This window comes from Trichomycterus rosablanca, chromosome 20 (genome assembly GCF_030014385.1).
Source record: "Trichomycterus rosablanca isolate fTriRos1 chromosome 20, fTriRos1.hap1, whole genome shotgun sequence".
NCBI classification, from domain to species: domain Eukaryota; kingdom Metazoa; phylum Chordata; class Actinopteri; order Siluriformes; family Trichomycteridae; genus Trichomycterus; species Trichomycterus rosablanca.
The window spans coordinates 12,782,647-12,807,617 of NC_086007.1; the positions used below are offsets into that span (position 1 = coordinate 12,782,647).

A 24,971-nucleotide genomic window follows, 5' to 3' on the forward strand; every position below is an offset into this window, starting at 1 on the left:
TAGAAGCACTTTGTAGTTCTACGATTACTGACTGTAGTCCATCGGTTTCTCTACATACTTTTTTTAGCCCCCTTTCACCCTGTTCGTCAATGGTCAGGACCCCCACAGGACCACCACTGAGCAGGTATTATTTAGGTGGTGGATCATTCTCAGCACTGCAGTGACACTGACATGGTGGTGGTGGTGTGTTAGTGTGTGTTGTGCTGGTATGAGTGGATCAGACACAGCAGCGCTGCTGGAGTTTTTAAATACCGTGTCCACTCACTGTCCACTCTATTAGACACTCCTACCTAGTTGGTCCACCTTGTAGATGTAAAGTCAGAGACGATCGCTCATCTATTGCTGCTGTTTGAGTTGGTCATCTTCTAGACCTTCATCAGTGGTCACAGGACGCTGCCCACAGGGCGCTGTTAGCTGGATATATTTGGTTGGTGGACTATTCTCAGTCCAGCAGTGACAGTGAGGCGTTCAAAAACTCCAGCAGCGCTGCTGTGTCTTATCCACTCATACCAGTACAACACACTCTAACACACCACCACCATGTCAGTGTCACTGCAGTGCTGAGAATGATTCACCACCTTAATAATACCTGCTCTGTGGTGGTCCTGGGAGAGTCCTGACCATTGAAGAACAGCATGAAAGGGGGCTAACAAAGCATGCAGAGAAACAGATGGACTACAAAAGTGCTTCTATATGGTAAGTGAAGTCGGTAAAATGGACAGTGAGTAGAAACAAGGAGGTGGTTTTAATGTTATGGCTGATCGGTGTACATGTGACTGATTAGGTTAGATTAGCTTGATTGGTCTACAATTAAAAATTCTCACTTTATTAATCAGTGTTAGTATTTGCCAGCTGGAGTTTCAGCTCCATTTGGCTCTTACCTCACTGCAATTTAGATTTGTAGTTATTAAAGATTTCGACCACAAGGGGGCTGTCTTGCAACGTTTTTTTTGCAATACATAAATCCATCTTTAAAAGAATGATATTTAGTGCTTTCTACACATGTATATTATAATAACTTCATTATTTCTCCTCTAGGTTCCCATTAATGACACAAACACGTTGTTTGTGGAGCAGACCATTGCTATTATGAAGAATCTTCTGGACAGCCACACTGAGGGAAGCTCTGAGAACCTGGGTCAGGCCAGCATTGAGACCATGATGCTCAACCTAGTCAGGTCAGATTTTCAGAGGAGATTATTCTCTCTTTAATTATGTCTATTGTTATTAAGTTATTTAAATATTTTATATCGAGTGTACAAAGTTATGCAGTAGAGTGGCAGGAATGATATGCAATAGAAGGGTGTCAAAGTGATAGGGAAGGTTTACAAGACAGTAGTGAGTCCTGCTTTGTTATATGACTTGATAAAACGACAGAAGTGGCAGAGATGAGGATGCTAGAATGACAAAAATGGACAAGATTAGGATCGCGTTTATTCGAACTACAGCACAGGTGGGATGGCTTAGAGACAATGTCTGAGCCGAGGGAGTCAATTAGTTTTTAACAGGGGCGGCACGGTGGCTTAGTGAAGAAGGTCCTGGGTTCAATCCCCGGTTGGGGCGGTCCGGGTCCTTTCTGTGTGAAGTTTGCATGTTCTCTTTGTGTCTGCGTGGGGTTTCCTCTGGCAGTCCAAAGACATGCAGTGAGGTGAATTAGAGATACAAAAATTTCCATGACTGTGATTGATATGAACCTTGTGTAATGAGTAACTGCCGTTCCTGTCATGAATGTAACCAAAGTGTGAAACATGACGTTAAAATCTTAATAAACAAACAAACTTTTTAACAGGACAGTATAATAATCCGAACACACACGGTCAGTCATTTATTTGTATAGCAACATATTAAATTGATTACCATTTATCTCACTGTCTCCACAGATATGTGCGCATTTTAGGAAACGGGGTCCATGCCATACAGATAAAGACCAAACTTTGTCAGCTGGTGGAGGTAATGATGGAGCGCAGGGACGATCTCTCTTTCTGCCAAGAGATGAAATTCAGGTGAATGTCCTACCAGAGCCTTTCACTGCTTTTGTCTACATACACATTATCACTTTTATTTTTTTTTCTTTAGCTGTGTGGCACAGTGTCCCATTGGGTAGCACTATCACCTCACAGCAAGAAGGTTCTGGGTTTGATTTGCTAGTGAAAAGGTCTGGGTCCTTTCTGTGTGGAGTTCCTCCCGTATCTGAGTGGGTCCAAAGAATTTCATTGTAAAGCTGAAGCTGAATTGGAAATTTAAAATTGTCTTTGATATAGAATGTAACCAAAGTGTAAAACATGATGTTAAATTCCGATTAAATAAACAAACAATCTTTTGGCTGCTCCCATATTTATTATGAAATGGCAGTGGAATACATTTAAAACATATATATATATTTATATCTATATATACATATATATTTCTCTCTACTGATGCTGATTGAGGAGAGCGAGACACGTGCCCCCTCCTTTTCACCTGCACGGGGCGAGTTCATATGCGGATCAGCTTTGTGTACGGAGAGCCACACCCTGATCAATCCATTATTCTTCGACTTTGTGCAGGCGCCATCAGTCAGTCAGCAGAGGTCATAATTGCATCAGTTATGAGGTCCCTATCCGACTCCCATTCTGTATTAACAACAAACCAATCGTTGTTCATGTAGCCGCCCAGCCCAGCCGCATGGCAGAGCTGTGTTTAGAACCGATGAGTTTGAAATGTCAGCTCTGGTGTGCTAGCGTGTTTTACCTGAGCAGCTCACCTTTAGATTCTTCAGTAAAATTTGTGCTAAAAATTTGCCGATGGCTATTAAAAGCATTTGATAGAGTGCCAACAAAATAATAGGTCTTTTAAATGTTGTTACACTGTATCAAAAAACCCTGTAAAAGTTTACTCTTGGCAGTCACATAAAAACAAGCAGTTGCAGAAATTATTTAAATCCCAAGTCTGCCATGGCATGCATGTTCTCTATAAATGTTTGTAAGTTCTAAACCTCAAATCAATGTAACACTAGTAGAAGCGCACTAGTACACTTCTGGTCTGCGTACCTGCTTTGGCACAGTTTTTATCCTGACACAACCATCCTGGTTTTGATCCTGGCTTGGGGCTGCGCTGAGAGTGCACTAACAAGTGCACCTTCCAAGGCTTGGATATTCAGCCACTCCGCCACCCCCCAACATAGACAATCAGATCTGTGTAGACACCCAACCGGTGTCACATATGCCTTACATTTATACTCTTGGTTACAAGCCAAACAGAAAGCAATGAAGGTTGTAGCCTAGTGGTTAAGGTACTGGACTAGTAATCAGAAGATTGCTGGTTCAAGCCCTACCACTGCCAGGTTGCCACTGTTGGACCCTTGAGCAAGGTCCTTAACCCTCAATTGTTTAGACAGTATACTGTCCCAGTACTGTAAGTTGCTTTTGGATAAAAGCGTCTGCTATATGGCGTAAATGTAAATATAAGCAACTGAGAGTTAAGTAATAACCAATGCCGTTATTTTCTTTGTTTAGTTTTTTCGAACGCTAAGGTATGAATGATCCCCTCTAACATCTTTTTTATCCCTCTTAGAAATAAAATGGTGGAGTATTTGACTGACTGGGTGATGGGCACCTCTAATCAAGCAGCAGACGACGATGTCAAATATCTCACGCGGTACAGTCTCTGACTCTCAGACTTTCCTCTTGTTAGTAAGATTGCTTTAGCGTCTTGTGGTTACACAGAGTATTTGGCATTTGTATTTTGTAGGGATCTGGACCAGGCCAGTATGGAAGCAGTGGTGTCTTTGTTGGCTGGTTTGCCTCTACAGCCGGAGGAAGGAGATGGAGTAGAGTTAATGGAAGCCAAATCTCAGCTGTTTCTCAAGTAGGGTCATTTGCAGAAGCTGTTTAATCCCAGATCTGCCATTGCATGCATGTTATTTGGTCAAATCAATGTACAGAAAAGTGTAAATGCATCTTTATCAGTTTTAATGCCCTTTTTCTTGAAGAAGGGAAATTCAAATACACCGATCAGCCATAACATTAAAACCACCTCCTTGTTTCTACACACTGTCCATTTTATTGACCTCACTTACCATAAAGGAGCACTTTGTAGTTCTACAATTACTGACTGTAGTCCATCTGTTTCTCTGCATGCTTTGTTATCCCCATTACATGCTGTCACTGCTGGACTGAGAATAGTCCACCAACCAAAAACATCCAGCCAACAGCATCATGTAGGCAGCGTCCTGTGACCACTGATGAAGGTCTAGAAGATGACCGACTCAAACAGCAGCAATAGATGAGCGATCGTCTCTGACTTTACAGCTACAAGGTGGACCAACTAGGTAGGAGTGTCTAATAGAGTGGACAGTGAGTGGACACAGTATTTACAAACTCCAGCAGCACTGCTGTGTCTGATCCACTCATACCAGCACAACACACACTGACACACCAAGTCAGTGTCACTGCACTGCTGAGAATCATCCACCACCTAAATAATAGATGGATGTTATGGCTGATCAGTGTATGTATGCGTATATTTAAAAGTGCTGTATATGTAAATGTGTGTGTGTATGTGTATGTACATCTTTAGGTATTTCACTCTGTTCATGAACCTGCTGAATGACTGCAGTGAGGTGGAGGAGGATGGGCAGCAGGTGGGTGAGAGAAAGCGTGGTATGTCTCGGCGCCTCGCCTCGCTGCGGCACTGCACTGTGCTTGCCATGTCCAACCTGCTCAATGCCAACGTGGACAGCGGCCTCATGCACTCTATAGGTCAGTGCCTAATCGTGGCTTCTTTATTATGCACAGTCATGGTTGATGAGACTACAAAATAAATTTTTCTTATCATCTCCCAATCTGGTCAAACCCAGTTACCAGGTTTATCACTCCTGACCGCTGCAGACCCTTATTTTGACGGAGGAAGGTCGTACCTAGCACACGCCCCCTCTGACACGTGTGTAGTAGCCAACTGCTTCTTTTCAACCTGTACTACTGTAGATAGGTTTACACAGGGATCAGTATTGTGTACGGAGAGTCATGCACTGATCTCCATTATTTCCCAATTGTACCACCAATAAGGGATCCATTGGGCCAACCCTCCCACAGACATAGCCATACATGTCTGTGTAGGCACCCGTAGACAGCCGATAGCTGTCTAGTTCAGAGCTCAATATCTCAGTGACTGTGGCCTAGTGCATTAGACCTCAGCACCACCCAAGCATCCCAAGATGAGACGTATTAACCCTACTAATTCTGAGGAGTTGGGAGTGTTAGGAAACCTGGCTAGAGATTCACACATGTGGAAAACATGCTAAACTCTTCATTTTAGCAGCAAAGAAAATCAAACCCTGATTGAAGATGTTGGAAACCTTGCAATATACACTGACCAGGACCAATATACACTGACAGAGGAGCTACTGTAGCACAAATTGCTGAAGAAGGTAATGCTGGTTTGGATAGAAAGGTGTCAGAATACACAGTGCATCACAGTTTGTTGCGTATGGGGCTGCATAGCCGCTGACCCCTGTCCAACACCGTGAGCATCGGAACTGGACCACGGAGCAATGAAAGAAGGTGGCCTGGTCTGATGAATCATGTTTTCTTTTACATCATGTGGAAGGCCGGGTGCGTCGCTTTCCCTGGGAACACATTGCACCAGGATGCACTATGGGAAGAAGGCAAGCCGGCGGAGGCAGTGTGATGCTTTAGGCAATGTTCTGCTGGGAAACCTTGGGTTCTGCCATCCATGTGGATGTTACTTTGACACGTACCACCTACCTAAGCTTTGTTGCAGACCATGTACACCCTTTTATGGAAAATGTATTCCCTGATGGCTGTGGCATCTTTCAGCAGGATGATGCGCCCTGACACAAAGCAAATGTTGTTCAGGAATGGTTTGAGGAGCACAGCAACGAGTTTGAGGTGTAGACTTGGCCTCCAAATTCCCCAGATCTAGTGGAGTCCATGCCTCGATGCTTTGCCTTCTAATATTTTGGGAAACACTGTTCCATTGTGATTTAATAAAAAAAACACTATCTTTTTATCTACAGGACTGGGCTACCATAAAGACCTGCAGACCAGAGCCACGTTTATGGAGGTTCTGACTAAAATCCTGCAGCAGGGCACTGAATTTGACACACTGGCAGAAACCGTCCTGGCTGACCGTTTCGAGAGGCTGGTGGAGCTGGTCACCATGATGGGGGACCAGGGTGAGCTACCTATCGCCATGGCACTGGCCAACGTGGTACCCTGTTCGCAGTGGGTAAGTCGCCTCTGTCCACCTCAGAGTGTCTCATCGGATCTGAAGGTCGAGGTTGGTTTATGTGAATTGTTACTGTGGGTTGCAGGACGAACTGGCCAGGGTCCTGGTGACCCTGTTTGACTCCAGACACTTGCTCTACCAGCTGCTGTGGAACATGTTCTCTAAAGAGGTGGAGCTGGCAGACTCTATGCAGACGCTATTCAGAGGAAACAGTTTGGCCAGCAAGATCATGACCTTCTGCTTCAAGGTAAACGTGCTTTGTTCATGAGGTGACCTGCCATGTAAACCGTTCATTTGATGGGTTTATCAAAAATCACTGGACACAATGCAGTAATATACACCAGACATGGCATAGCCAGTCATGTCTGTATGTAAATGCCCGTCCAGCCGGTAAGACTAGTTTTGTGCTAGTGTAATTTTTTCACGTTGCCACCTGAGCACCTTAGATTAGGTTTTACTTTACTTATTTATCTATAAAATCAGTCTTTGTCCCCTCTACTCAGATTACTGCAGAACCAATTAAAGCTTCAATGTGCTTCCTTCAAAGTGCATCTTGAGATCAGCCTGAAACAGACTCAGGAAAGCCCATAGCTTTAATCGTTTATTAGAACAGCAGGAGGCTCTTGGCTGTCCATCAGACGAAGGGGTGTGTGTAATATGTGCAGTAGTTCCGGCTATTACGCTAGCACACCAGTGCCATCTAGCGGACACAAATTGGCCACCGTGTCTGCTGGGTGGGGGGTAATGACCGGACACTGTTGGGCTCTTGAACATGGCTTTTAAACCTTAATTGTTTAGATTGGGTGGCTCGGTGTGTAGCACTGTCGCCTCACAGCAAGAAGGTCCTGAGTTCGATTCCCAGGTTGAGCGGTCTGGGTCCTTTCTGTGAGGAGTTTGCATGTTCTCCCAATGTTCTATGTTCTTTAAATAAATGAATAAACCTCACTTGCTTAGATTGTGTACTGTACTGTCATAATTGTAAATTGCTTTAAATGAAAGTGCCATAAATGTAATTAATTATGTTACGTTTACGTTATCGGCATTTATCTCAAGCGACTTACATTACACTTACAGCGTACAGTCTAAGCAATTGGGGGCTAAGGGGCCTTGTTTAAGGGCCCAACAGCAGCAACCTGGCAGTGGTGGGGCTTGAACCAGTGACCTTCTGATTACTAGTCCATCACCTTAACCACTAGGCTATGATATAGTATAGAGATGCATGAGTACCGATACTGGTATCGGGTATTTGCTCATTAACTTGTATTTACCGCACTCATTAACTTGTACACGTACTCGCAAACGAGGCTCCGATACTAAACATCCGATACCGTGTGCCTAGTGCACGTTGCTGCGTTATGCCTAGTTCACACTACACGATCTTTGCCCTGATTTTCGCTCGGCGACTGGTCGGCGCTAGATTTGCCGGCTCAGGAGCAACTCGGCGTTCGCTCGGCGATCAAAACTCGGCTCTCGATCGCTAAGTGTGAACTATCCAACAACTCGATCCGACCGGCTCACCGAGCGCTCGAGTTTTCTAGCACGTCAGATATCTGATCTCAGATGTGCGACTTGGAATGAGTGACATGTCGAACAGCCAATGAGAACGCAGGATACGGTGTGAGGGGAAACGCAGGAGAGGAGTGTAAACAGGTGGGACAGGGGGATAATATAGTTTATATCAGAATACATCAGCACACACACACGTTTTACAGTATTTCTGACCTGATCGTTCACTACAAAACATAACAACAAAACACCAACATTGCAAACATATTTATTAACCTCCAACTCACTACAGAACAATCCATGCTATTTGTGTTGCCAAATCCACTCAGATTCATTTATTTTTCCTCCTTGATTTCATCACGTCAGCGCACAAACACTTTGATCACTCGCTACTTGTTGACGTGCATTTTTTTGACGTGGTATCATTAAACTTCTCGTCACTTCTCACGTGTGTTTTTGTTTAAAAAAAAAACGGTATTCTAAATAGGTATCGTATTGGCAAGTACAAAAATACATGTACTTGTACTCTGTTGGGAAAAAATTTTATCGATGCATCCCTAATATAGTATATATAAGTATATATTATTTTTTGTTCCATAACTGTGGCCTTACTGCTTCTTTGGTGTCTTAACTCACATTATGCTGCTTCTTTTATTATAGTTTTATATACGGAGAAAGCTCAATGTGACATTACTCGGTAGAGGTTCAACTTAGCTTAATCATCCGTGCCCCAACCTAATGCTGAGCTTTTCACCAACTGCCTTTTTCTTCCCACTCTCTGTTCTTTTATGCAGGTGTATGGAGCTGCTTATCTCCAAAAGCTTTTGGAACCTCTGATGAAGGCAGTCATCACCTCTCCTGAGTGGCAGCACATGAGCTTCGAGGTTGACCCCACCAGGTATGTCTGCACTTGTCTGCACAATCTTAATTACCAGATAATCATTATAGTACTAAACAAACAAAATAAGCTTTGATCAATTCTATTGGCTGAAATGGTCATCTAGGTCAGGGTTTTTCAAAAGCGACCTACATTTTGTCCATGATTTTTACTGGGACCCAGACGACACAAACAATGCATCAAAACGAAACACAAACGGGACTATACTTATACTTAGTGAAAACGGTGGCAATCTGGTCTCACTGTGGTTTACGTGATGTAATGTAAAGCTTCCACATGGGGAGCGTATGTGTACAAGTTCATTCCGTGTTATGTGCCGTGTTAATATTTTTCTCTGCAACCCATTGTTTTTTGGCTGGCAACCCACTCAAGGGTCACGACCCATCCTGCTCTGGGGCAGTGGTCCCCAACCACCGGCTGCGGACCGGTACCTGTCCTTGGGTCATTTGTTACCGGGCCACACAGAAAGAATAAATAATTAGAAATTGCTACAAGAGCAATTAAATTTCCAAAACTCTTTGGGTGTTATTGTCTCCAATCACCACTAGGTGGGGGCAGCGTCTCATCAAAAGTGCTCAGGATTCACACTGATTTTCCATTCTATAGTTATTCTATTGGTGCAAAAAAGGTTGGGGACCGCTGGTCTAGAGTGATGTTTGGATTAAAAACTTAACAGTAAAGACAAATCGTAACTGTAGTTTTATTTAGTGTTAAAGCCTTTACTATCAGATTAGAGAGGCAACAATCTATGTTGTTTTTAAATGTTTATAATAAACAATAAATTTTAAAACAAAATGAACTCAAATCACACTGTGTGTGATGAAAAATATCAAGAAAGAAACTCCAAGGACCGAAGGACAATATTAATTCATTAACTTTTCCCTTCCACATCTGTAGACTAGAACCCAATGAGAACCTGGAGGAGAATCAAGGGAACCTCCTACAGATCACAGACCGTTTCTTTTTGGCCATCATTAACTCTTCAAGCGAGTTTCCTCCTCAACTGCGCAGTGTTTGCCACTGTCTGTACCAGGTACGTCCTGTCTTTTCTCGCCCACGCGTCGTTCCAAACCTTTTCACACTCACTGTGCCCCCATCACCATGCTATCGCCTGCTCTCAGAGTGGAGAGCATGCTGCAGTCAGCACTAACACACTAGCACTTGCTCTTAGACTTCCTGCCACCATTTCAGATATTCACAGCCTAGTTTGTCGTGTTGTGTTTTCTGTTTGAAGCACGAGTGTTAGTGTTAGTGTTAGGTTGTTACTTGATGTGCTAATGAATACAACGATGGGCCAAAACATTAGGACCACCTGGTTGATGCTGACAAATCATCTGAGGGAGTTTTACAGTACCTAGTACCAGGACATTAGGTGGGACATCCTAGTGTGCATCCTGGTGCATTCTATTCTGTAGGTAAAGGATGCGCTTGTGCCTTGATCTTTTATTTCTGCCCTGACATCCAGTTCCTGATGCCTGCATGCATGCTGTAGGTGTTTTTGAAGGTGGACATGACCTAAACTATGCAGCCCCATACACAGGCACATTCTCCTCATTACCAGTACTACAATGATCTGCAATATGAGCTACAGTAGCTTCTACTGTTGGTTCTCCATTAATTAGTCTTGGCTGCACAACAACCTGCTGGCCATTTGTGGACCTTTATCAGTAGGTATTTATTGCGGCTGCCTGTGAGCACACCTTGATGTCTCAAAGATAGTTCAACCCAGTCACTCAGATCTTGATTCTTAATCTCATATGCAGTATTTAACCCACATTAGTCCTTAATTTAATACATATCTGATCGCACATGCACAATTGTTGCGAAATTTGGGTGGGGGGGCTATGTGATAGATGTATAATTAGCCAATGCGCACACTGAAATCATTTAGTAAAATCCAACCTGGGTTCATTTTTCTGTAGATATCGTTTTCATTATGCCAAACCATAGATCCTGGGTCCAGTAGTGGTTACCTTTCTGCCATGCCTTTTCCATAGGTTGTTGGCTTTGAGCTGGCATCCAGTACGCAGACAGGATGACTTCATAATGCTGCTATGTGCAAATTATCAATCATGATCCTTAAAGATTATTTTTGCCCCCGTTACCATTGTACTCATTGTGCATATAGGCAAAATACACTTTCCCCTCTACACTATTGATTCAGATTTCAGGCATATAGCTGCTTGATAGCCATACTTTATTTATAAGGGTTTAAACAACTAATATCTGTCTACATTAAATATCTGTGGCGAATATAATGGAACACACAAAGCAAAAATAATCTTAATGTAATATTTCCCCCCAAATAAAAGCACATCCAGAAAGGCCGCTCAGGTGGCGCAGCGGTAAAAACATCAGAGCTGGGATCTCGAATACATCGTATCGAATCTCAGCTCTGCCTACCTGCTAAGGCTGAGCAGCCACATGAACAAAATGTGGCCTGTTGTTCAGATATCTGCTGACTGATTGATGGCGCCTGCACAGAGATGAGAAAAGATGAGTGCTCCGTACACAAGCTGAGCTGCACTGCACTCGTGAAGTGCAGGTGATAAAATGCATACAGCATGCTGCCCACGTGTCGGAGGGGGCGTGGGGTAGCTTCGTTCTCCTCAATCAGAGCAGGGATCGGTATTGGTGAAGAGGAAGCATGACGCAATCGGGCAACTGGATGTGCTAAAATGAGAGAAAAAGGGGAGAAAATGCATTAAAAAAAATTAATAAATAATAATAAAAAAAGCACATCCAGAAAAACGGATTGATCAGGTGATCTAAACCAGATGCCACATTGGACACACACGATTACCACATACATCTTTTTTAAGAGGGGAAGCTTCTTCGCTTTGTGATACCTGCCTTATACCCATTCAATTAAACATATGTTAACTAAATATTCTAAATACTTACAAGAGTGAGAATTTATTGCAATACCAAAGACTGAGAAAAAAATCTGACAACAGTCCTTAAATTTTTAGAAAAAATTGGTCTAAAAGAGCGCATCTAAAGAACACCACTTGACAAGGACTATAAACTGAAATATGAGAATAACCTTCCTATTCTGCTGTGAATATAACCACTGTGTAAGCATGGCATAAAGCATCTAAATAAAATAAGACTAATTTATTTATATACTTAATTATTTATTTTGGTATTCCCACTCTTAAGTGAACTTTGTAAAAGTCAATTAATAGTGGTAACTTGTAATGCAGGTAATGTAAAGCACTTCATTATTGGACGCTGGAGCTTTTGAAGCGTTTCGTTATAGTGTAATAACACCTTTATTCCTTACTTTTAAAAGACCAGGGTTTGGCATTGATGGCTAGCATGGTGCTAATCTGATTGAATTGAATTTGATCCACCCCCACCCCCAATTCCCAATAGTTTGGGCTGGCCGACTTCATTCTAGTAAACGGAAATCTTAATGCTAGAGATAACACTGATCAGCCATAACATTAAAACCACCTCCTTGTTTCTACACTCACTGTCCATTATATCAGCTCCACTTACCATATAGGAGCACTTTGTAGTTCTACAATTACTGACTGTAGTCCATTTATTTCTCTACATACTTTTTTAGCCTGCTTTCACCCTGTTCATCAATAGTCAGGACTCTCCCAGGACCACTACAGAGCAGGTATTATTTAGGTGGTGGATGATTCTCAGCACTGCAATGACACTGACATGGTGGTGGTGTGTTAGTGTGTGTTGTGCTGGTATGAGTGGATAAGACACAGCAGCGCTGCTGGAGTTTTTAAATACCGTGTCCACTCACTGTCCACTCTATTAGACACTCCTACCTAGTTGGTCCACCTTGTAGATGTAAAGTCAGAGACGATCGCTCATCTATTGCTGCTGTTTGAGTTGGCCATCTTCTAGACCTTCATCAGTGGTCACTGGACGCTGCCCACAGGGCGCTGTTGGCTGAATGTTTTGGTGAACTATTCTCAGTCCAGCAGGGACAGTGAGGTGTTTAAAAACTCCATCAACATTGCTGTGTCTTATCCACTCATACCAGCACAACACACACTAACACACCACCACCATGTCAGTGTCACTGCAGTGCTGAGAATGATCCACCACCCAAATAATACCTACTCTGTAGTGGTACTGGGAGAGTCCTGACCATTGAAGAACAGCATGAAAGGGAAAGAACAAAGCATGCAGAGAAACAGATGGACTACAGTCAGTAATTGTAGAACTACAAAGTGCTTCTGTATAGTAAGTGGAGCTGATAAAATGTACAATGTGTGTAGAAACAAGGAGGTGGTCATAATGTTATGGTTGACTGGTGTGTAATGCCATTGTAGAGAACTGAGAGGCCCTTTCTGTTTAGGTACATGGTTTGCACACAGCCTGCACAGATCCCTAAAGTCTAAACATGTTATTATACAGCTTTGGAATGAATTGCATCACAGATGGTTTGATTAGGATCTTAGGACTAGATGAACTGGCGCCAGTAAAACCTGATGTTAGCCAATGAACTTCAGCTAGTGCTTTATGTAAGTAAGCATTGATGCAGCTGTCTTTAATTTAATGCACAAATTCAGTTTGCCTGTGAGCAACTTCCTGTGTATGTGAGGAACTGAACCACTTGTAAATATTTCTCAACTGTGATGATGCACATGCTTCACAACTGCGTCTGTGCTGGCATGCATATGCTACCCTGGTATGTCAACCCACATTTCTGTTCATAGGTTTCTGTATTTGTGGAGTGTTTGGTTTGGTTCATACCACACAGGAAGCAACCTGGCCACAGATGTGTTGCTGCACAATGTGCACAGTGTGTGTAGCCTAAAAGCAGGTTTTTGTGGGCAGGTAGAAGTAGCCAGGTTTCTTACACCTACTGCTTTTTACCCTGTTCACTTTTCACTGCCACTTTTTCACCCTTTCACTATTGAACAGGCTTATTACTTCTATACTTTGCTTTCATTTAGGTCCATTTACTCTCACACATTTGCATCCTGAGCAAAAGCTTAACTGCACACCTCATGTTGCCTCGTTCAGTATTTAGCGACCTTATGACCTGTATTGGTTTCTACAGTAGCTACAAAGAACTAGAATGGTTTAGGTTCAAGGGTAAGTTGTAAATACACAGTGCTCTGCAAAAGTATTTATGTTCTAAAATGTATGTCATACACCGATCAGCCATAACATTAAAACCACCTCCTGGTTTCTACACTCACTATCCATTTTATCAGCTCCACTTACCATATAGAAGCACTTACTGACTGTAGTCCAGCTGTTTCTCTACATACTTTTTTTAGCCTGCTTTCACCCTGTTCTTCAATGGTCAGGACCCCCACAGGACCACTACAGAGCAGGTATTATTTAGGTGGTGGATCATTCTTAGCACTGCAGTGACACTGACATGGTGGTGGTGTGTTGGTGTGTGTTGTGCTGGTATGAGTGGATCAGACACAGCAGCACTGATGGAGTTTTTAAACACCTCACCGTCACTGCTGGACTGAGAATAGTCCACCAACTACAAATATTCAGCCAACAGCGCCCCGTAGTCAGCGCCCTGTGACCACTGATGGAGGTCTAGAAGATAATCAAACTTAAACAGCAGCAATAGATGAGCGATCGTCTCTGACTTTACATCTACAAGGTGGACCAACTAGGTAGGAGTGTCTAATAGAGTGGACAGTGAGTGGACACGGTATTTAAAAACTCCAGCAGCGCTGCTGTGTCCGATCCACTCATACCAGCACAACACACACTAACACACCACCACCATGTCAGTGTCACTGCAGTGCTAAGAATGATCTACCACATAAATAATACCTGCTCTGTGGTGGTCCTGTGGGCAAAAAGTACGTACAGAAATAGATGGACTACAGTCAGTGATTGTAGAACTTCTATATGGTAAGTGGAGCTGATAAAATGGACAGTGAGGGTAGAAACAAGGAGGTGGTTTAATGTTATGGCTGATCAGTGTAGACCAGTAACATCTAATCCTAATTAAATCCATTAAAGCCCAGTGGGTGTGAATATTTAGAAAATACACTGTGACTAAAATAAACATTATCATCCTTGCAAATCAGTTTGTGCTTTAGTTTCCAAACCCTAAAGCTTAGACGGTGATATCTTGTGTGTATGTGTGTGCATTATGGCTGTATGCGCTCTGCTCACTGTTGTGTAGCCGCTGCTGTGACCTTTGTGCCCATCTCTGCCCTGTAGGCTACTTGCCACTCCCTACTGAATAAAGCCACTGTTAAAGAAAAAAAGGAAAACAAAAAATCCGTAAGTCTCCCAAACCTTTATTTTTTTTTCTTAGTCACCATTTTTGGGTTGATGTATTCATTCTGGAGCGATTCCTTTTGTTCCTTTTGCTTTAAAAACCTTTGTTTCTTTTAGTTTTTTGCCTCAAAACATATTCATTAGCGACACGGCCCTACTAACCACTTACTAACTCTAAATTCAGTGTTGAAAGAGTGGAGCTTTTTTTTTTTTTTTTTTAATCACCAGTATCCTGACCCCCTTCTGGTCTGGATTTGGGACTTGAGAGAGGGGCTGGCTGTGTGGTGGCTTTTCCATCTGTCTGTATTACACCATACGGAGGAGGTTTTCCAGTAGCAGAGGAGAAAAACCTCCTCTGGCATGGAGACCTTTGCACACCGAGAGGAAATAAGGTTCAAACAGACTGACATGAATGTATTCTATTATTGGCTTTAACAAAAGGTTGGCTCAAAATAAAGTGCATCTTTTAGTGATGGGCATTTTATGGAACTTTGTTCTTGAATACTCATCAAACGCACCAAAAAGAAAAGATAATATAATAGTAATAGATATTTAAAAACAGAATTGTACCATTTTGTCCTTTTAAGCCATGGAGCAAAAAAAACCCCAGCTGATTTAAAAAATTATCATTTTGGAAAGTATTTCCAGTGCTCGTTGGTTCGAATCTCAGCTCTGCTACCGGCACAAACAATAATTGGCTTGTTGTTCAGGAGGGAATTCCTCATAACTGGTGCAATTACGACCTTGCCTGCACAGAGACGGGGGATAATGTGATCAGGGTGTGTCTCTCCGTACACAAAGCTGATCCACATACGAACTCGCCTCGTTCAGGTGAAAAGATGCAGACGGCTATTGCACACGTTTTGAGGTGGCGTGTGTTAGACACGGCTCTCCTCAGTCAGAGTGGAGGTCAACATCAGTAGATAGGAAGCCTAATGCAATTGGGTAATTGGATACGACTAGATCGGGAGGAAAATTCATGTTTGCCATGTAAACCACATGCTACTGTCACGGTGGCGCAGTGGGTAGCACTGTCACCTTACTGCAAGAGGGTCCTGGGTTCGATCTCCAGGTGGGGCGATCCGGGTCCTTTCTGTGTGGAGTTTGAATGTTCTCCTCATTTCTGCATGGTTTACTCCGTGAGCTCCGGTTTCCTCCCACAGTCCAAAGACATGCAAGTGAGGTGAATTGGAGATACAAAATTGTCCACTGAACCTTGTGTAACGGGTAAATACCGTTTCTGTCATGAATGTAACCAGTGTGTAAAACATGACGTTAAAATTCTAATAAACAAACATGCTACTGTAACACTAGCATAGAACTTAAAACTAAAAATACTAGTAAAAGATAAGCAAGTACAGAAAGCTCAGGTTTACCAGTAAAGTCTTAAAACCTCTGACTCAGTTGCATTACAGACCATAGATAAACCACTCTGTTGATCCCAGTGTGATTTGAGACACTGATATATAAATGTAGGTACTCGATTTGTCCCTATATGCCCATCATATGCACGTTACCTGACATTGTGCCACAACCCGATGCACTTTATTATACTTTAATCTGGCATTAAATGTACCACGTTATCTGTTCTGTTAAATTGGAAACCTGGTTTGAGACCTTATACCTGGTGTGCAATTCAGATAAAGCATGCGCTTGTGTGTTGGAAAGCTGGGAATAGCAGATTTACTAGCCATTATTTATTGCATGTGCTGTCTACATATGTTTCACAAACCTATAGTATTAAGTGTTTCAGATTATGTAAATAATGTTTTCTAGATATTATTCACACGCATCCCACCAGAAAATTATTTGCATGGTAAAGTTGTTCATCGCTTTTTCACACATGCTTTCTTTTTGTAATAGACATTACTGTGTAATAGATTGATTTCTTTGAATGAAAGTGATGGCATGAAGGTGAATGTGGGCAATTTCTAAGTCCTCAATAACTTTGAAAGTGTTAAAATAATTAATGATTGTTTCAATGCCCAAGGAAACACTGCTCACTTTACTTCTTTGCCCTATCACTATTCATTCAGAAATGTCCAGAAACACCCTCATGTCCTCATGCCATCCAATTATAGCAGGTTGAAATAGCTGTTTTAACTGCATTCCAAACAGCCAAAATAGCTTAACTGTTGAATAGAACAGTGGTCCCCAACCACCGGTCCGTGGGTCATTTATTACCGGGCTGCACAGTAAGAATAAATAATTAGAACGCTACTTTACAATGTCTCCAATCACCCTAGGTGGGAGCAGCATCTCGTTGCGGCGAAAAAAGCTTATTTGTGAGTAGTATAGTTATTCTATTTTAAATCCCCCCACCCCCGCCAGTCCGTGAAATTTTATATATATATATATATATATATATATATATATATATATATGGATATATTACATGAAACCAGTCCGTGGAGCAAAAAAAGGTTGGGGACCACTGGAATAGAATGTCAAATCTGTTCAGTATTAATGGTGGTGGTAGTATTTTGACTCAATTTTAAGTATGTCATACGAGATAAAAAAGAAAGGCTGACTTGCTAAATGCTAACTTACTTAGCTTACATTGTTTATACGTAGGTAGAACAGATTTCAGTGACTTGATTCGCGTCATTATGTATATACTGTATGTCAACAGGTTTGGGAATGGATACAAATAGGACTAACTTCTCCAGTAGCTAGCCTGCAAAATTTAAAGAAAAGTAGCTATGTAACTCTGTTGTCCAAAACAATTCATCCCCCCTAATAAAAACATTACCGTTACTCCTGCATTCATTAATGTTCCGGGCGGCACAGTGGCTAAGTGGGTAGCACTGTCGCCTCACAACAACAAGGTGCATGTGAGGTAAATTGGAGATACTAAATTGTCCATGACTGTGTTCGATATAACCTTGTGAACTGAACCTTGTGTAATAAGTGACTACCGTTCCTGTCATGAATGTAACCAAAGTGTAAAACATGACGTTACAATCCCAATAAACAGACAATTAATGTTCCAGAGTTTTTGGATAAACGTGGTGGCTCCAAAGAAACGAAAACTAGACAGCGAATGCAGAAGATTTCAGGCACTCTGGGGAAAATAAATAGTTCCGTATAAGTATTGAAGTGTAATAATCTTTTCATTACAATTATAAACTGGTGAGTGAAATTGGCAAAATCTTTACACAACACTGTCAAAGAGAGATAATAATTCAAGAAATAAAAAGGTAGTGTAATTATTAATAATAGTAGTTCTATTATATTTTTGTTTTATGGCCGTGTTTTCATATTTTTTACTTCATCTGGCCCCCAACAAGAAAAGTTTGGTCACCCCTGGTCTAAGTTATTGTAAAAGTAGGAATTAGTAATTAGAATTAGGAATTTGGGTCGTACAAAGTGTTTTTGGTAACAGTCTGTCTGTATGTATGTATGTATGTATTATATATTTATTGATCAAAGATTGACACTGACATTTTTCCATTTTTTTAATTTATAAAGCATAGTGAGTCCTCGTACTTACAGTCTGGATTTATTTGTATGTAGGTCTTTGTGTGTGTCTTTGTGCTTTTGCTTATTTACTGGTGGTTGGACGGTCAGGACCCTGTTTACACCAAGTCTTTTTATTCATCTGTATCAGAGTTCCATTTAAACAGAAGAGATCCAAAACATCTAAGCCTGAAGAAAATCAAAAATGTAAACAGATTTAAATCTGATTGCTCAAATCTCTTCAGACGAAAACTGTGCCAAATTAGCCGCTCAGGTGGCGCAGCGGTAAAAAACACACGCTGTTCACCAGAGCTGAGATCTCGAATACATCGTATGGAATCTCGGCTCTGCCTTCCGGCTGAGGCTGAGCGGCCACATGAACAACGATTGGCCTGTTGTTCAGATAGGGGTGGGATTAAGCCGGATGGGGGGACTCTCTCTCAGACTAGTGCGATTACGACCTCTGCTGGCTGGTTGGTGGCGCCTGCACGGAGATGGGAAAGGAGTGCGGTAGAGGGTGTGGCTCTCCGTACACAGCGCTGTACTGCACTGCATTCGTCAGGTGTAGGTGATCAGATGTTCGATTGCTGTGCACGTGTCGGAGGGGACGTGGAGCAGCCTCGTCCTCCCCAATCAGGAGCAGGGACCAGCATTAGTGAGAGGATGATTGGCGGGCAGAAATTGGATGCGCTAAAGTGGGAGAAAACTTACCTTTCCTACCTTTCGCCCAGTGAATTTGTCCCACTATGACCCTCAGTACGATAAAGCAGTCGTACAACAGACAATAGATGAATAAATGATTACTGTTCCCATTGTGCAGCAATCCACATAGTCTTGAAATGGCCAACGCTGGCGTTTCCAAACACAGACAGTTGCTGGAAACGTAAGATCTAATTAGCATATACACTGATCAGCCATAACATTAAAACCACCTCCTTGTTTCTACACTCACTGTCCATTTTATCAGCTTCACTTACCATATAGAAGCACAGAGTTCATCTGTTTCTCTGCATACTTTGTTAGCCCCCTTTCATGCTGTTCTTCAATCGTCAGGACTCTCCCAGGACCACCACAGAGTAGGTATTATTTAGGTGGTGGATCATTCTCACCCTGTCCACTTACTGTCCACTCTATTAGACACTCCTACCCAGTTGGTCCACCTTGTAGATATAAAGTCAGAGACGATCGCTCATCTATTGCTGCTGTTTGAGTTGGTCATCTTTGAGATCTTCATCAGTGGTCACATGAGGCTGCCCACGTGGGGCTGTTGGTTGGTGGACTATTCTCAGTCCAGCCGGGACAGTGAGGTGTTTAAAAACTCCATCAGCATTGCTGTGTCTTATCCACTCATACCAGCACAACACACACTAACACACCACCACCATGTCAGTGTCACTGCAGTGCTGAGAATGATCCACCACCCAAATAATACCTGCTCTGTGGTGGTCCCTGGAGAGGGGCTAACTAAGCATGCAGAGAAACAGATGGACTACAGTCAGTAGTTGTAGAACTACAAAGTGCTTCTATATGGTAAGTGGAGCTGATAAAATGCACAGTGAGTGTATAAACAAGGAGGTGGTTTTAATGTTATGGTTGATCGGTGTATATGAAACAGCAATCAGATTTCCCAAATACAACAAGGAAAGACAGCTTGTCTCATGCAGGTGAAAAGATGCAGTCGGCTACTACACACGTGTCGGAGGGGGCGTGTGTCAGTCACGGCTCTCCTCAGTCAGAGTGCAGGTCAAGATCAGTTGAGGGGATGTGTAATGCAATCGGGTAGACTGGGAGGAAAACTAGGGGGATTAAGTAATAAATAAATAAGTAATATGGTGCAGATAGAAAAACTTGGAACTGCTTTGTGTAAACCGGGTCTGAGATGAGCAGTCACTGTTTCTGATTGTGCAAAGTGATGGGGTGAATGCGTAAACCACTTGTTTTTTCTGGGGTTTTTTTTATGTCTCTTAATTTTTGGCAAACACTACAAAGCCGTCTGTCCTTTTCAATAATCCATGCGACTTGTTCTAATATGCTGCCGTCATATTCATCGCACCTCTTCATCTATATTAAACACATTTTTAGACCTTTTATTCATCATTGGGTGTTTCGTGACTTTTACTGTTGCCTTGTCTTTCCCCCTTTTTTCCTTTCTGACCCCTGTTTACCCCATTTTGCAGGTGGTCAGCCAGCGGTTCCCGCAAAACAGCATCGGTGCAGTAGGCAGTGCCATGTTCCTGCGCTTCATCAACCCTGCCATAGTGTCTCCGTACGAGGCAGGCATTCTAGACAAGAAGCCACCTCCTCGGATCGAGCGCGGCCTCAAGCTCATGTCCAAGGTAGAGCACGCAGCCAGCTGGATGGGTCACTATGGGTCTGTCTGAAAACTTAGAATAGAATGCCCTTATGTGTCATATATACATATACAGATGTGCAGTACAACAAAATTCTTTCTTCGCGTATCCCAGTCTGTTTGGAAGCTGGGGTCAGAGTGCAGGGTCAGCCATTGTACGGCGCCCCTGGAGCTGAGAGGGTTAAGGGCCTTGCTTAGAGGCCCAACAGTAGCTGCATGGCGGAGCTCTACACACTAGGCTACCACCGTCCTAAAGTTGTGAGGTCCTAAACCTAGTGAGCTCTCTACATAGACGGCATTTTACATTTCCCAAGAGGAAGGCTGTCTAAATTCTTAGATACCTTAAAATGCTGCCTACTGAGGTGCCTTATTTCGAAGCGATAAACTGACTGAAATAAAGAGGGAGCATCCGATGCTTTCTTAGCAGTGAAGGCAATCCCAGCATTCAGTGCGGCACAACTTTTCTCATTTAGATTAGAGTAAATGTAGATAAATTCTCATTGATTTGATATTGTAGCCAGTTGTAGCCTAGCGGTTAAGGTGCTAGACTAGTAATCGAAAGGTCGCTGGTTCAAGCCTCACCTCTGCCAGGTTGCCACTGTTGGGCCCCTTAATTTTCAATTGCTTAGACAATGTACTGTCACGGTACTGTAAGTCTCTTTTGATAAAAGTGTCTGCTAAATGCCGAAACTCTAAACGTTAGCTGGCATTCTAGCAGGTTGTGTGGTCTCAGCCCTTTGGTTTAAACTGTGTTAGGTAGTGCGTCTTAATAATCTGCCCTATAAGTTCAACATCTTATTAGAATCCTCTCTACTTATGCAGCTGCCTAGGTAGGCAGTAGGCAATAAGGCAGCTTACTAGGTTTCTAGACAGACCCTGTGATAGCTCTCTCTATAAAAAGGATCCCATGTGAGGGGGGAATTGGTCTCACTATTCTTACTGTGTTATAGATTCTTCAGAGCATTGCCAATCACGTCCTGTTTACTAAAGAGGAGCACATGAGGCCGTTTAACGATTTTGTAAAAAACAACTTTGATGCAGCAAGACGGTAAACCAGTACCTTAAGTTATCAGTTTATTGAATTGAAATAAATGCTTTAATGACGAGTTTCTGTTTTGTTTATATACTTTTTGCAGATTTTTCCTGGATATAGCGTCTGACTCTCCTCCTAGTGATTCGGTGAACCACAGCCTGTCTTTTATCAGTGATGGCAATGTGCTTGCACTGCATCGCCTGCTCTGGAACAACCAGGAGAGGATTGGTCAATACCTGTCCAGCAATAGGCATGTTGACATTAAGTGTTTTATGTCAATTTGCTTTTAATATGCATTTTAGATTGATTTTTAGGTCATTTGAAAATAAGTGAATAGAATAGAATGCCTTTATTTGTCATATACGTGTACACAAGTACAGTACAATGGAACTCGTGTATGTGTTTTCATGTATCCCAGGTCATTTAGAAGCTGGGGTCTGAGCGCTGGGTTCAGCCATTGTATGGCGCCCCTGTAGCCCAGAGTGTTAAGGGTCTTGCTCAAGAGCCCAGCTGTGACTGCATGGCAGAGCTGGGATTCGAACCCACAACCTCATAATTAATAGCCCACTAGAGTGCCACTGTCTCAAAAAATAAAATGACCCCAATTTTCATTTTATTTAGATAAAAAAGCTGCACGTTGCATAATAAAGGCAAACACACACAACACTTTTATGCTGATCTAAAGATGCTCTTAGTAGATCTTAGTGGATCGGTGTGTCTTACCACACACTGGCATCCCAGCTTGATGGCAGGTTGGTAGCACAGCTGGGATTCAGAGTTGAATCTCAGCAGTGGTGGACTAGTGCATGTAGAATGCTCCACCACCTGAGTGCCTAATGTCAGATTATCAAAGCCTGGGTGCATGTATGCAGTAGCAAAATTAATTAAAAAAAAGTGTAGCATTCAAACTTAAATTGCGTAGTGTTTTGTAACTTAACAATTTTACATAATTATACGTAATGTGCAGTAAAAATTCATTAAATGTTTTAATAGTTGCTTTTTATTACTACAGTAATAAAAACTTACCATAAAAGTCTGCTAACATCTGGTTCAGTGTTTATTTTTGAATATGTACAAACTATCACTGATAAAATACTGTATGTTGGAAGTCAGTAAGCCACTTTGTTTGGATTTATTTACTTCAGTTTCCTTTAAAGCTCTTGGCCTTAACTCCAGTTTCCTTATATTGTTCTTCCTCTTTACTCAGATTTAGTGTCCTTTAAGCAGACTTTACTTTTGTTATGATAGCATTTACCATATGTTCGGAAACTTACGTTACTGAATTTAATATATAGAAATTAGTATTTGTATCCATCTCTGCATCCATCCATTTATCTATCCATCCATCCATCTATCCATCCATCAATCTATATCCATCCATCCATCCATCAATCTATATCCATCCATCCATCCATCCATCTATATCTATCTATATCCATCTATCCATCCATCTATATCCATCTATCCATCCATCCAACTATCTATATCCGTCTATCCATCCATCTATCCATCCATCTATATCATCTATCCATCCATCCAACTATCTATATCCATCTATCCATCCATCTATATCCATCTATCTATCCATCCAACTATCTATATCCATCTATCCATCCATCCATCTATATCCATCCATCCATCCAACTATCTATATCCATCTATTCATCCATCCATCTATCTATATCCATCTATCCATCCATCCATCTATATCCATCCATCCATCCAACTATCTATATCCATCTATCCATCCATCCATCTATATCCATCCATCCATCCAACTATCTATATCCATCTATTCATCCATCCATCTATCTATATCCATCTATCCATCCATCTATATCCATCTATCCATCCATCCATCCATCTATATCCATCTATCCATCCATCCATCCATCTATATCCATCTATCCATCCATCTATATCCATCTATCCATCTATATCCATCCATCCATCCAACTATCTATATCCATCTATCCATCCATCCATCTATCTATATCCATCTATCCATCCATCTATATCCACCTATCCATCCATCCATCCATCCATCTATATCCATCCAACCATCCAACTATCTATATCCATCTATCCATCCATCTATATCCATCCATCCATCCAACTATCTATATCCATCTATCCATCCATCTATATCCATCCATCCATCCATCTATCCATCCATCTATATCCATCCATCTATATCCATCCATCCATCCATCTATATCCATCCATCCATCCAACTATCTATATCCATCTATCCATCCATCTATATCCATCCATCCATCCATCTATCCATCCATCTATATCCATCCATCTATATCCATCCATCCATCCAACTATCTATATCCATCTATCCATCCATCCATCCATCTATATCCATCTATCCATCCATCTATATCCATCCATCCATCCAACTATCTATATCCATCTATCCATCCATCCATCTATCTATATCCATCTATCCATCCATCTATATCCACCTATCCATCCATCCATCCATCTATATCCATCTATCCATCCAACTATCTATATCCATCCAACCATCCAACTATCTATATCCATCCAACCATCCAACTATCTATATCCATCTATCCATCCATCTATATCCATCCATCCATCCAACTATCTATATCCATCTATCCATCCATCTATATCCATCTATCCATCCATCTATATCCATCCATCCATCCAACTATCTATATCCATCTATCCATCCATCCATCTATATCCATCCATCCATCCAACTATCTATATCCATCTATCCATCCATCTATCCATCCATCCATCTATCCATCCATCCAACTATCTATATCCATCTATCTATATCCATCTATCCATCCATCCAACTATATCCATCTATCTATCCATCCAACTATCTATATCCATCCATCCATCCATCCATCCATCCATCCATCTATCCATCCATCCATCTATCTATAGCCATCTATTCATCCATCCAACTATCTATATCCATCCATCTATCCATCCATCTATATCCATCCATCCATCTATATCCATCCATCCATCTATCTATATCCATCCATCCAACTATCTATATCCATCTATCTATCCATCCATCTATATCCATCCATCCATCTATATCCATCCATCCATCTATCTATATCCATCCATCCAACTATCTATATCCATCTATCTATCCATCCATCCATCTATCTATATCCATCCATATCCATCCATCCATCTATCTATATCCATCTATCTATCCATCCATCCATATCCATCCATCCATCCATCTATATCCATCC

General features: G+C 41.9%; 1 protein-coding gene across 1 annotated transcript in view; it reads left to right on the forward strand.

Annotated features, from left to right (window-relative positions):
- nf1a (neurofibromin 1a) overlaps positions 1–24,971 on the forward strand; it is a 128,762-nt gene that overhangs the window by 37,089 nt on the left and 66,702 nt on the right. The window contains exons 21-33 of the mRNA XM_063017245.1: positions 1,039–1,178; positions 1,881–2,003; positions 3,553–3,636; positions 3,730–3,846; positions 4,558–4,739; positions 6,017–6,228; positions 6,314–6,475; positions 8,529–8,632; positions 9,530–9,665; positions 14,810–14,872; positions 20,506–20,664; positions 21,629–21,726; positions 21,815–21,961. Coding sequence (XP_062873315.1) covers positions 1,039–1,178; positions 1,881–2,003; positions 3,553–3,636; positions 3,730–3,846; positions 4,558–4,739; positions 6,017–6,228; positions 6,314–6,475; positions 8,529–8,632; positions 9,530–9,665; positions 14,810–14,872; positions 20,506–20,664; positions 21,629–21,726; positions 21,815–21,961 — 1,727 coding nt within the window. The remainder of the gene's footprint in view (positions 1–1,038; positions 1,179–1,880; positions 2,004–3,552; positions 3,637–3,729; positions 3,847–4,557; positions 4,740–6,016; positions 6,229–6,313; positions 6,476–8,528; positions 8,633–9,529; positions 9,666–14,809; positions 14,873–20,505; positions 20,665–21,628; positions 21,727–21,814; positions 21,962–24,971) is intronic.